Genomic DNA, 14,214 nt, shown 5'->3' with positions numbered 1-14,214 from the left:
GATGTTTTTCTGGAACTCTCTTGCTTTTTCCATGATCCAGCGGATGTTGGCAATTTGATCTCTGGTTCCTCTGCCTTTTCTAAAACCAGCTTGAACATCTGGAAGTTCACAGTTCACATATTGCTGAATCCTGGCTTGGAGAATTTTGAGCATTACTTTACTAGCCTGTGAGATGAGTGCAATTGTGCAGTAGTTTGAGCATTCTTTGGCATTGCCTTTCTTTGGGATTGGAATGAGAACTGACCTTTTCCAGTCCTGTGGCCACTGCTGAGTTTTCCAAATTTGCTGGGATATTGAGTGCAGCACTTTCACAGCATCATCCTTCAGGATTTAGGAAGCTTTAGTTCTGGGGTTCCTAAATCAAGCTATGCATGAGAACCCTTGAAGAACCAACTCTTGGTCCTACCCTAGATGTACTATATCTGCACTTGTGGGAACAACCTGTTTAAAAGCACTGATTCAAATGTAGTATATGTTTTAGAGACAAATGAAAATGCATTTACCTGATGCTGCACATGTGTGCTCAGTCACTTCAGTCGTGTTTGACTCTTTGCAACCTTATGGACTGTAGCCCGCCCGGCTCCTCTGTCCATTGGATTTCCGAGGCAAGAATACTGGAGTGGATTGCCATTTCCTCCTCCAGGGGATCTTCCAGACCCAGGGACAGAACCCGTGTCTCCTGCGGCTTCTGCACCGCAGGCAGATTCTTTACCACTAAGCCACTGGGGAAGCCCCAGTTCAGGAAATAAATAATTCTCAACAACATAGAGAAAGCTATGAGTCTATGCAAGTATTTTTATATTCATATATTTGGAAATTGATAAAGTATTCCTTTCTCTATCCCCACCTCTCACCCTCAACTGAATGTCAAGGGTCTCTCATATAAAATCTGAGAGAAAATGAGACCAAGGTGAACGAGTCCTTGAAAATAACAGCTTCCAGATATCTGACTTCAAGAGAATCTTTCTCTTTAGTCTCTCTCTGTACTCCTCTACCTTCCCAATATTATTCTGAGGATCTCTCAGAAAAAATTCAAAAGTACCTTTTCAATCCAAGAATTTTTCAGCCAAATCTGAAATATAAAGGATGGGCAAGCAGACAGGCAGAAATCTTTAAGGCCGTTCTTTCATGTTCCTCCACGTCCCAACTCACCTCCCCATTGTCCTTGTCAATACTGTGAGACTCATCCAATATCCTATCCACCTCTACATAGTCTGGGTTGAAGGGCTCTTCATCCTAGAGGAATTATGAAACCAAACAATAAAACCAAAAAGATCACTGTCTAGGAAATTCACCCTTCCACCCAACCTTTAGTGGATATCCTTACTTCAAAATTTATTAAGAAAAAAGAAGGGAGTTCCCCATTTTCACCCTATCAAATCCTACACACTTACCTGTGTTTGCACCTATCTTCTCATGTTACCAGATCAAGTGTCACTACTCCGAACAGTGGCTACTCTCTCCATATATGCTTTGGATTTCATTCCTTCCTGCCTTCTTAGGAATCCCTCTCTAGGGCAACATTCCCATATTCTACTAGTTCACATCCTTAAAAAGACCTCTCTGACTCTCCATCCCCCTGTAACTATTCTTCTGTTCTGCTTCATACGTAAACTTTCCCAGGAGTTTCAAACACATAGCACCTCCATGTCATCACCTGAATTGTCCATTCATTCCACTCTTCTTTATACTTCCATCACATAATGAAACCACTCATCAAGGTCATTCATGATCTCCAAATTGCCAAATACAATGGAAACATATCTGTACTCACCTTAATTTATAGCTACAATGTATTCAACAATTCATCTTTCTCCCGAAAGCACTCTCTAGGCTTTTCTGAGACACTATATTCACTTTTGTAGCCTTATTTTGGTTTCACTTTTTGTTTTGGTCAATTCTCAGTCACCTTTACTGGCTCTTTTTTTCCTAAGTCACTGGTATCTAACTTTGGGTGATATCCCAAGATAAATAACCCAAGGCTCCAAAGAGAAATCTCAAAGAAACCTTAGGGGAAAAAAATTCTTCCTTCTTACGGCACTTTCCCACTGATTTTTGTGGCCTATCTTTTCCCTAATATTTCTCCTATCACTCTGGCATAGTTATTAAGGCTTTAATAACAATGTATATGCTGATACATTTCAAATTTTAATTGTAGCCTAAAAAATCCAGTTTTGTATATCTATCTCCTTGCTAGACATGTTACAGAATTTTAAACTTAACATGGTCTAAACTAAAATCTTGATTTTCCCTAAACCAGTTGCTTCTAAGATCTTCCATTCTTTAATACCTGTCTATGTAAGCCATCATACCAATTGCCATCAATCCTACTTTAAAGTAAACTCAAATCTATCCCTTCTCTCCAACAACTGAAAGCACTCTGCTATAAAGCCATGATAATTTCTCATCTAGAAAATGTCAATGGCCTCCTTACGGCTCATCCTACTTTCACGCTTACTCTTCTCCCATCCATTCTCCAAAGTCTAGATGATCTTTTAAAGGTGAGAACTGGTTTATGTCTTTGGCTGTTTTAAATAGTCCAATGGTTTCCCCTTTTGCACTTAGAATAAAAACAAAACTAAAATGTCTGTAGGCACCTGCTTCTATCATATATAAATACCACTGTGCTTTCAGTTCCTCATCCTGTCTCGGGGCCTTCATATATTGCTACTTCCCATGCCAGCGGTACTACTTACAGGTGCTTACAGCCTTGCTAACTTCTTTTCATAATTCAGTTCTCAGTGAAGCCTTCCCTGATTATCCAAAGCAGGCATTTTTTAATGTCTTCCTATGCTCCTTCTTTGCTGGTACTTATCACAATTTGAATTATTTTAAAATCTCTCTCTCCCTCCCCATTAGACAGTGAGCTATATGAAAACACAGACCATGTGTGATCTGTTAACTGCAGTGACTAGCACATAAAATAATGAATAAATGAGTGATTGATTTGGCTAAATGACCTACCTATAAAGGCAAATCTGACTGGTACACAAGTCAGATTAGCAGAGCTTGGCTCAGTGGCCACAAATTATATATCTAGTATCAGCTGAAATGGGATTACAGTTTCACTGTACATTTCACAAATTAGGCTTTAAAAGAACATAGGCCAAAAAAAACCCCTCCACAACCCAATCATTATTTTATTTTCATATAAAAAGAAATTATAAAACCTACATGGTCCTACTTGCTCTCTCAAAGTGATGTGGAATATAACTCACTTATTGACAAATCTGGTTATATAGTTAGCTTCATCAGATGTATTTGGCCACAACTGGCCTTTTTTTTGCTGAAGCTATACATTATTCTTTCTTTCATTCTTCTTATTAGACCTCTTCTTCTTTAGGTCTTAAGAAACTTTGAAAAAGAATTCTTTTTCTCAAGGCACTTAGTATATTAAATACAGATTTTAAAAAACCCATTTTGGAAAAGATATATGTACAAAAAGTTTTCAAAGAAAAATGGAGTGTTAAAATACAGCTCAAGAGATTCTCACAGATGCTCCAGTACTTAACTAGTAGTAATACTGGGTGTAAGATATTAAAGTTCCTGTATCACTATTGCTAGTTATACTGGATTAGAAATTTGAGAAAATAAATGTTCCCTCTTAATGATATGGTTGCTTATGTCTATAGATAGCATCAGTTGTTAAAGACTGACAATAGAGGGAGAAGAATGCCTGAAGTGGGCCAGATAGTTTATCATCTGTTTTGAAAATACTTCATGAATATCAAACAACTCAATTTCAAAACATTCTATAACTTACAAAAAGACTATATTTAACCTGGTAAAACAAAGCATAGGGCAATTAAATAAGGAGAGTCCAATGACTGAAATGAAACTTATATAGCCATACATATAAAGCAACTATAAGTCTTTTGAACGGTCAGGGGTAACCCCAGAAATGTATGCTTCTATGAAATAAATGGTAAGCAACACCTATCCCTAATTACCTCATGGAAGAAGTGTCTCATCTGAGCCATTTTGGTTTTGAAGCGCTTTAGTTTTTGATGGATCCTCTTATCCTTCTCCAGTTGCGAGATGGTAGCCCATTCACAGTGCAGATAGGAGCTAAAGAAGATGGAAATAGTCAGCCATGGTATGAGAAAGTGGAACTGGTAAGCTAGCGTCTGAGATGAGGAGATTAACCAAAAGCAGACCTAAGAGTATGTTGCTTCAATGGGGAGTTAGTCTCTTAGATCAGTGTGCCTCTTCAACTTGATTTTTTACACCAACCACTTAGTCTAGGGCTGGCTTGAAAGTTCACATTTCTAATGGGCTCCCAAATGATGCTAGTTCTGCTGGTCGATGGATCACACTGAGTAGCAAGGTCTTAATGTCAGGATTACATGGGATTTTATCAGCAACCACCCTTACCCCACTTTTCTGTAGGCAAATATTAATCAGTCAATTTCTGAGCTTCTCTCTGAACATTTTCCTCACTGGAAACAATTTGGGTGAGGAAAACTATTTAAAAAAAAAAAAGGGACACATTCCCAATCAGGATAGACTATACAGGAGAACTTTTTACAACCCTGTGGAATTTGGGGTGAAAAGCTTTTTGCATAGATCACGTACTAGTTCTTGTACTTGACAAAGAACTCTTCTGCTTCAGTATACTGTCCAGAAGGAAGCTGGAAGAAAAAAATTCCAGTTATTAATAACTCATTTGTCAAAGAGAATCCTTAATTTTAGCACACGTGGTAGACTTTCATACCAAGAATAAAATATATCATCTAGGATATATCACTGACTAAAGGATTAAAGAACTTAATCTGGCATTTTAATGCTAGAAGCCTGATAGCTGGAGAAAATAAGCCCTTTCTGGATTTAAACAGGTAAGTGAAAGAAGGGGCAATAAGACAGTTCTTACTTTACACCTAACTTTTCTCCACTATCTCTTGTAACTACATTGTAGCGATATAAACTGACATCCAAAAGTGCTCATTACATAAAGCCTGTAACTGTAGCATTATGGGCTAACATTGAAAACAGGCCTCACCTCCTTCTTCACAATACGCATAGAAAGCACTTTGTCTACAATGGCAGCATCTTCTTCACTGGGATTCTCCTGCAGAAAAGATGCAGTCAGTCAAACAAAGAGATTGTGAGCAGCAAGATATACATCTCAAATTGCTTAAGTTCTCAGCTTACCACAAAGAACTGCATGGAAGGCAAAGTCTCGCCATCTGGTTCCTGCACTGGCTCAGGAAGGATAGGCTCAGTTTTGATTGGACCAGTTACATCTACTTCTTCTTCTTCTTCATCGTCTGTGATCTTTATATCCAGATCCTCTGTATATTTTTTTCGCTTAACTTGGCGGTTTGAGCGCCTCTTCTACAGGGGCAAAAATAGTCAAAATAACTGCTTAGGTCTCTCAAAGAGAAAACCTTTAAAACTATTTGCCTATAGTCATGTACTTAGATTTGACTCCAAATTCCCTAGGAAAAATCAAACCAAAAGATGATAAAGAGCTTGTTTATCAAATTGTGTGATGTTAAACCATGTAACTTATTCTAGTACTGAGTAAATATTAATTTCCTGAATTCTTTCATTATAGTATCAGAATCCATCTGAAAGTAACCTGGGTACTATTGGCAAGAGGCACTGAAAAACTGAAATAAAACTCTTTAAACTCTCTACCTGCAGGGTACAATGAACTTCACACCAGGAGCAGCCCTGGAGTCCACTGGTACAAAAACATTGTTTCTAATTGTTTGTCTGTCTTAGTTCTAAAGTTTTGTTTGTTTAATAAATAGGATCATATTGCACATACTCTTCTGCTGCTTACTTTTTGTTAACATTTTTCTTGGAGATGTTTTCCATATCAATGAATTTCAGATCTACCTCATTCTTTCAAATGGTTGAGCAAAATTTAATTAAATAATCTCAGTAACAGGTGCAGCTCATGACAAAAATTAGGAAGGATGGAGAGAAAAAATTATTTTTCAGTAATGATTATAACCCCTGGAAAATCCAAAATCAAATGAGTCATTAAAAGCAGAACTACTAAAACTGATTTGTAAATTCAATTTTAGTACTTAGTAGTACAATTTAGTACAATCAATTGTACTAAAATTGATTTGATAAATTTGCTTGGCATAAAGTTAATTTTTAAAAATCAATGGCATTCTTACATAGACTAAGCCAGAAAATACAATAAAAGAAAAGTCTTTTTATGAAAAAAGATCATCTTAAGTATTAAATTTAGTACGAAATAATGAAATACACATATAAACTCCTCAATCACAAAATTTGAAAAACAAATTTAACAAAACTTTTAAATTCGATAAGCTGATTCTAAAATTCAACAGAGAACTAAACATCTAAGAATAACCATAAAAATATGAAAAGGTATACTTGGCCTTATCAGATGTTAAAGCCAATATAAAGCTATACTGATTAACACAGCTTGGTACCTCTCCAAGAGGAGATAAACAGATCAATGAAATAGTGTCCAAATATAGATTAAAATACTTAGGTGGATTTAGAACATGATAAAAATAGTACTTTTAATCAGTGAGGAAACAGTGGATTATTCTATACATGGGATTGAAAACAAACCACTAGCCAAACAAATTTGTTTCTTGTATCTAGAGAAACAAATTTATAAAAAGATTGAATGATTTCAAAGTTTAAAAAAAGACAAAATTTCTAAAAGATGTGGAAGAATTTTTTTCTTTAAATAATCCTGGAGTAGGAAAGGTGTTTCTGATAAAGTGACTGATCAATTTGATCGTATAACTAAGAAAAAAAATCAATACAATAGAAATATGAGCAAATAACATGAACAGATAACTTTTGTAGGAAAAAAACACGAATGGCTTTCAATGTAAAATGATGCTCACACTCACAATAAAATTGTTACAACTGAAAACTAAACTACCTTTTTTTTTTTTGCATCTAACTGAGAGGCAAAAATCTGAGAGTTTGATCAAATATTTGAAATAGGAACTCATACATTGCTGGTGAGAGTACACAGTGGCATGCAGAAAATTTCTATAGAATAAAATTTGACACTATCCATTGACCCAACAATTCCACTTCAAAGATATTATCCTACAGATAAATTTGTACATGTATACAAATCTCTGTGGGATTCTCTGGTGGCTCAGTGGTTAAAGAACCTGCCTGCCAATGCAGGAGACTCAATCTCTGAGTTAGGAAGGTTCCCTGGAGAAAGAAAGGGCAACCCACTCCAGTATTCTTGCCTGGGAAATTCCATGGACAGAGGAGCCTGGCAGTCCATGGGGCTGCAAAAGAGTTATATACAACTTAGCAACTAAACAACAACAACAAAGAACAACAAATCTCTGCCAGCATTATCTGTGGTAGTAAAAGACCAGAGAAAACCTAAATGCCCACCAACAGGGTTGCATTGAACAAATTATGCTATAGTCAAAAAATGGAATACTATAGAACTATATAAAAAGAATGGGGTAGACAAACAAGAATGAACAGTGAAGATGTGGAGCTGGAACTCTCACTGCTGGTCGATGTATAAAATGACAATCACTTCAGAAGGCAGCAGATTCTTATAAAGTTAAAAGGTCAAATGTTTACCCCACAGTCTATCAACTCTTGGCTATTTTGTTATGAGAAACGAAAACCTATGTCCACAAAGCATGTGTACATGTGTACCAAGACTATCCACTGCATCCTTACTCAAAACAGCGCCAAACTGAACAAACCAAATGTCTAATAGAATGAATAAACACTGTGGTATATTCCTAAAGTAAAATGTTTCTCAAGAAAAAAAAAAGGAATGAACTTCTGATACATCAACGTGAATAATTCTGAACACCACAATGCTGAAAAAAGTGAGACCCAAGAGTATATACTATGTGATTCCATTTACATGAAGTTTAAGAACAGGCTAAGTTTAATCTATGGTTAACAGAAATGAGCACAATTGTTGCTTATGGGGAGATGGGAGGGAGAGGATGGTGAACTGACTGAAAAGAGGGTACCAGGGAACCTTCTGGGATGATGGAACGTGGGGCTTCATTAAATAATTTCTCTACTTTGGTGTCTATTTCAAATTTTTCATAATAAAAAAGAGTGTGAGGAAGAATGGGCTAGATCTATCTTTTCCAATAAAGAACTATATTCAAGATATACTGTTAGAGAAGAAAGTACAGCGCAGAAGAATAGGTATGGAATACTAACATTGAGTGGAAGTGGAATTAGAGTGCTTGTGAAAGCAAAGAATATTTCTGGAAGGATACACAAGAGTAATAACAGAAGTTACATCTGGGGAGGACAACTAGGGGACTGTGAGACCTCCGCTGCCAAGACTGGTATTTGAGGAAACACAATTAGGTCAATTAATTGTGTTTCCTCAAAGTCTGACATTAAAATCCTAACCCCCTAGTACCTCAGAATGTGACTGTCTGGAGACAGGGCCTTAAAGAGGTGATTAAGTTAGGGTGGGCACTACTGGATCAGTGCCCTTAAAAGAGAAGGGAATCTGGCCACATGCAGAGACAAGAGGGACACACGCACTGAGGAAGACCACGCGGGGACACAGTGAGGAGGCAGCCTCTGTAAGCCACGGAGAGAGGCCTCGGAGGCAACCAGACCTCCGGATCCTGGACTGCTAGCCCTCAGACCTGTCAGAAAATAAATTTCTGTTGTTTAAACTATCTAGCCCGTGGTATTTTGTTATAGTAACCCTAGTAAATTAATATACCACTTTTTTAATTTTATTAATTCTTGTATTTCTTGTATTACAAAGATTTGCCTTCAGTTTGTGTTTTAATTTTATTTTTAATTGGAGGATAATTACTTTACAATGCTGTGATAGTTTCTGCCATACTCACTTGGTGTTTTGATTATATAACACTTTATTTAACTCTGTTTATTTAACAAACATATATAACTCTTACTATGCTCTCTTACCTAAACATTGTTCTATGTGCTTTGTAAACATTTACATTTAATCCTAACAACTCTACTTAGTAGATATTACTATCTGTACTTTAGAGATGAAGAAATTGAGACACCACAAGGTTAAGTAAACTTGCCTTAAGTGACAATATTAGTAAATACTAGAGTTAACATGAGAACCCAAGAAATGGTCTTGGTCTTAAACACTATATTATATAGAACATTTTTTGTTGTTGCTACATATGCATAGTTTTTATATAGTAAATATATCTATCTCTCCCTTTATGACTTGGAAATTTTAATACCCTCCTTAGAAAGATCTACCTAATTTTTTAATTACTTTAAAAAACTCATTCACATTTTATAAACTCATTCACATTTTATAAAGGTCCATGATTTCAATTTTTACATTTTGACCTTTGATTAAACTAGAATTCGTTTTTCTTAAAGAGTAATTCAAGAAATCCAGTTTTATTTCTTCATAAATGAGTAGTCATCCTAACATAATGTGTTAAATAATCTTTCTTTCCATTGATTTTTATTGATTTTATTATCTTTTTTCTTTTTTTGGCGGCATCATGTGGCTTGTAGTATCCTAGTTCCCTGACCAGGAATTGAGCCTAGGGCCCTCAGCAATGAAAGTGTGGACTTCTAACCACTGGACCACCATGCAATTCTCTCCACTGGTTTTAAATTGCCTTTTAACTTACATACTAACGTCTCAAAACTATCTGGATCTGTTTCTAGACTCTGTTATTTTTCACTCTATTTCTTCTTTAAACTCTTGGTAATTATAATTTCGTAATATACTTTAATGTATGTTAAATCTAGCTTTTGCTTCACTCTCCGTTTCAAAAATGTCTTGGCTATCCTCACATGTTAATATCCCCCAGAAAAATCCAAGTCTCAGTTTGTCAATGCAATGAATATATATTAAGGAAGAGGAGAGACATTTATAAAGTACTGATAGCTAGCGAGGCACCTGAGGTTTGTTTAGTCCAAACCTCCACTTTCAGATAAGGAATTTAGATATAGCTAAGTAAACTAGCCAGACCCATTAGAGCTACTCAGAAGTACTATAGGTATCCTGAATCATTAATAGCTGCTTCTTTCCGTGGTTGGAAACTAGAGTCAAAGATGGTACCATAAGGCAACAGAGACAGAGGACTAAAGTTCTTTTGATCCAGCTTTTTCTATTCTCTTTCCAACGTTTCTCATCTTTAAAAGGTAGCAAAAACACTGTGCCTTAAGCACCCCAGTTCACAGAGTCAAAACCCTCAGTGCAGAAGAAGTAATGCACACAGGACAGCTGGGCTGTTCTAAGGAAGACCAAAGTACTAACATACCCAAAACAGCTACTGCAGCATAACTGCATATCTGCTTAGTCTCTGAAACACTGGAATTTGAAAACATGACTACTGAAGAGTAATATGCATTTTTAGAGTAATACATGTTTTGCCTAAAAATAAAATTTAAGACATGACCATGACCAGGTTTTGCCTCTTTTACTTTTTAGGCCTACCTCTGGTTTAGAAAAGCTGTTGAAATATGCATAGGCTTATGGTCTCTCACTATCTATTCCTGGTCTGCTTGTCAGAAGTAAACAGGATCTTTTCATGAAGTTTTTTAGGGATTCTTTTACCTGAATGCTGCTTTCTTCATCTTCCCGGGGTGACTGTGCAGGCATGACTTCTACATCTGAATTATCAGATGAGGTATTACGTTTTCTCTTCTTACCCACCACAGGAGTGATGGTGCTAAAAAAGGAAAAACCAAATTCAGTTACAGTGAAGGCAAGGAAAATTTAGGAGTAGAAAATACAATTAATCTAACCTATCACATATGAAACCTCCAGGCATACTGCTGCTGCTAAGTCGCTTCAGTCGTGTCCAACTCTGTGCGACCCCATAGATGGCAGCCCACCAGGTTCCGCCATCCCTGGGATTCTCCAGGCAAGAACACTGGAGTGGGTTGCCATTGCCTTCTCCAATGCTCTAGATATTCAGTCTGGGTAGGGTGTTTGAAAAAAAAGAAGATATTGGGGTTTCTAAACAACCAGCTGGCTTTTATACCAAATTTGACAAATTTTTGCTACCACTGTATTCACAAATACCTGAATGAAGGTAGCATTAACACAGCAGAACCAGTTCCTTACTAAGAATTACAAGGCCTCGTTTTAGTCCCAGTTCTGTTACTAGCTCGGCATTGATTTTCTAACTAGCAAACACTGATAATAAAACCTAGTGTGATAGCTGTTGAAGATCAAGTAAAATAACAGATATGAAACTTGCTTTCTTAAGCTATAAAACCTTGTACAAATATAAAGCATTATTATAATTACACCACAAAGCCTGAAGCATCTCAGGGAGTAGAAGCTAGAGACAAGGAGTGAAGCTACAAGACATGGAAAGAAGAGAGCACACTCAACTGTGGCAAGTTATGTGGCAAGCCATGGTTCTGTCAAGACTGCTTATGGCTGACAGTGGCTGCTGAAATCTTCTCCAGTTCACATGAAATGCAAGAACAGGGCAGCTATGTCTGCAGCAGCTCTCTTTTACCGGCATGGGTCGTAGGGGGCTAGGGAGAAGTCTTTCACACTACAGTGATACAAAATTAGGAAGAATACAGCTTTTACACATGACCCCTAACTCAAGACTGGCTGTCTTTCCCAGGCCTTGATGTTCACTTGGGACAGAGAAGAGAAAGGACTTATTATTTTCTATGACAGATCCCCTTGAACTCTGTAGCTGCTATATACAGAATGAATTTAAAAACAGGAATTTAAACATATATGCACTCTCCCCAAACATCCCATCAAAACAGCAAAGGGTAGCACTCACTTTAGCTTACTCTTGCCCTTGGTTTTGGAGGTACCAGATGTTTTGCTCTTCTTTGGCTTTTCTTCCTTGAGCCTCTCCCCACTGCTCTTCTTCCTGCGTTTCTTTTCACCTTCCTCCTCAGGCCTGACGCTAGGCAGCTCATCCTCATTCAGGACGCGAGGTATGTTCTGTTCCCCCCGAGCACGGGCCCTCGCGATGGCCTCTGCTACAATCCGATTTGCTTTCTCTTGCTTTTTTTGGTGTTCCAGCCTACGGTTTTCCTCGATTCCTGTCTTGCCCCCAGTATGGGGAGCAGAACTTGCTGGTGAGGACAGAGCTGCCACTTCACTGGCACTGAGAACTTTAACTACAGAGAGCCCAGAAGAGGCCCCTTGGGAAGAGCCGGCCTATAGAAATAAAGACACTATAGTTCAACATGCTTAGAGCTAAACGACCTGAATCAAACAGCCCTGAAGCACAGACTAGAAACGTTAGTTCTCTAATTCCTTAAGAATAAGACTCATATCAAGTCTTACTGAACCTAGAAGCACGCTTTTTTTTAAAAAAGTATTTTTTGGTGGGATGCGGATGAGAAAAGGCAATTGTGCCAAATTAACCTTCAATATTCTTTAGCCATGCTTCTAATGTCAATGTCAATACTCATCTCCACAATTCCATAAAATTTCCAAACAACACAGACAACCCTAGTGTCTAGGCTAGTAAGAAAATTCAAATTCCATTCTTATCCTACCTTTATCTTCCTGGGAGCAGTGGGGGGTGGGGTGGGGGTAGGGGGAGGAAAGATAGATAAGCACTTGACCTCTTCAAGACTATTTATCTTTCAGATGAGGGGTTATTTTCAGTCATTTTCATTTCACAAGGATATCAGGAAAAGATTGTAAATAAAACAATTTAAAGACAAATATTAGACAAATCATCTCTTATCCTAAACCCAACAATTACCCTCAAATCTTTTCATGATATAATTAAAATAAGGTTCCCATGGGTGAAAGAAAGAAAAGCCTGCATCTCACTTCAGAGATATGAATCTAGACTGGTCCCACATTCAACAGTGAGTGGTTGCTGAGGATAACGTCAGGGGACTAAGAGCGTGTTTGCCTTCTTATCCCAACATGTTAAGTCTCACCTGTGGCTGAAGTACCACCTTGAGGGGTACTGAAAGTCTCTGTCCCGGGGCCTGTCCTGGTCCCATTATCTGAGCCTGCTGCACAGAGGAGAGAGTCACTGGCTGGGTGGAGGGTGGCTGTTGGGGTTGTGGCTGCGATGATGGAGGCTGTGGTACAATCTGGATTTTCTGCTGTGGTTGCTGCACCTGCAGCTGTATGGTTACTACTTTGGCAGGCTGCCCCTGGGCATTCTTGGCTTGAGTCAGGGCTGCTAGCTGGTTGCCCTGTAACACTATCTTGCCTGGTAGACTCCCTAGCACGACATGCCGGTGTCCTTGGGGACCTCCAGACTGTGGCTGCTGGAGGACCAGTGTGATGCGTTTCGATTCACCCTAGAGTAAAGAGAGGAAATTGCAAGAGAGGTAGGACATTAAAGAAGGGTAGACCCCTTCATATTTACACCAGTTTTCCTTATCCTAGAATTGTAAAAACTGAGGGTCAGAAAAGACAGTACAATCCCCTTTGTTCATCTTCCTATCTGTCCTGATAAATCTTTTCTATAACCTCTGCCCAGTGGGTACCAAGTCTATTCTTGAAAAACTGCTGGAAGGCTTGCTATTTCCTAAGGCAGTCATTCCATTCTTTGGAAACCTATTAGAATAAAAGTCTTTACATTAAACTAAAATCCACCTCCTCAGAGCTTCTCTTCACCAGCCCTACTTATCTGAACACTGTCTTCCCCTCCTCCAAATTCTTCTGGCCCTTGATTCAGAGGCTAGAGTCTTTATTTTCTTATAAAAGAAACAAGTCTTTTCACTGGGCAAAGCTGGAGGAGGACAATCTTAATAATAAGAACAGGAAAGATACACATAGTTTCTTTAAGTCTTGCAAATATAAATACACATATTTTTCAAAAATGATTCTTTGTTCCCATTGCATCCTACAGTACTCGTGTAAGTTTGTATCCTCCACCACTGTGAGTTCTTGCTTAAGGTCTGTATTTCCTGGCAGATGGTGAGCTCTGTGAGGACAGGGACTGTGTCTATCTTGTTCAGCACCAGCTAGGCACAGTGTAAATATGTAGTAAGAGCTCAAAAAATGCATTAACACTAACTGCTTTCACCTTGTAAGTAACAAATAACGTGGCTATCAACACTAACTGATAAAAAGTACAGGTGGAATTTAAGCAGATTTCCTAGAGACAGCTCTTATGTGCTTGCTCTCACACAGTTGCTGGGCCCGCTACTAAACCAAAATTCACCTCCCCCTTTCACTCAAGTCACCTGGGTGGGTGTAGAGGTCAGTGTAACTGCAGGCTTCAGTGGGGGCCCTGTGGCCCCAGGGGTTCCAGCAGGAGCTGAACCCTTAACTGGCTGTAGGAC

The 14,214-nt window shown here is 38.2% G+C and overlaps 1 protein-coding gene across 10 annotated transcripts in view; it reads right to left on the bottom strand.

The window, feature by feature from the left end:
• CHD8 (chromodomain helicase DNA binding protein 8) overlaps positions 1-14,214 on the bottom strand; it is a 58,602-nt gene that overhangs the window by 24,376 nt on the left and 20,012 nt on the right. For 5 of the 10 annotated variants that reach the window (XM_010846256.1, XM_010846257.1, XM_010846255.1 and 2 more), the window contains 9 exons: positions 14,116-14,214; positions 12,853-13,224; positions 11,727-12,112; positions 10,529-10,643; positions 5,152-5,334; positions 5,000-5,068; positions 4,576-4,631; positions 3,951-4,068; positions 1,153-1,236 (listed from right to left, as the gene is read on the bottom strand). In XM_010846256.1, the coding sequence (XP_010844558.1) occupies positions 1,153-1,236; positions 3,951-4,068; positions 4,576-4,631; positions 5,000-5,068; positions 5,152-5,334; positions 10,529-10,643; positions 11,727-12,112; positions 12,853-13,224; positions 14,116-14,214 (1,482 nt within the window). The remainder of the gene's footprint in view (positions 1-1,152; positions 1,237-3,950; positions 4,069-4,575; positions 4,632-4,999; positions 5,069-5,151; positions 5,335-10,528; positions 10,644-11,726; positions 12,113-12,852; positions 13,225-14,115) is intronic. The other 5 variants (XM_010846263.1, XM_010846264.1, XM_010846261.1 and 2 more) reach the window with 1 other exon arrangement.

The sequence above is a fragment of the Bison bison genome, unplaced genomic scaffold (genome assembly GCF_000754665.1).
Source record: "Bison bison bison isolate TAMUID 2011002044 unplaced genomic scaffold, Bison_UMD1.0 scf7180017864234, whole genome shotgun sequence".
Lineage (NCBI taxonomy): Eukaryota > Metazoa > Chordata > Mammalia > Artiodactyla > Bovidae > Bison > Bison bison.
The sequence above is the reverse complement of the archived record's forward strand: the minus strand, read 5'-3'. Positions and strand labels throughout refer to the sequence as shown.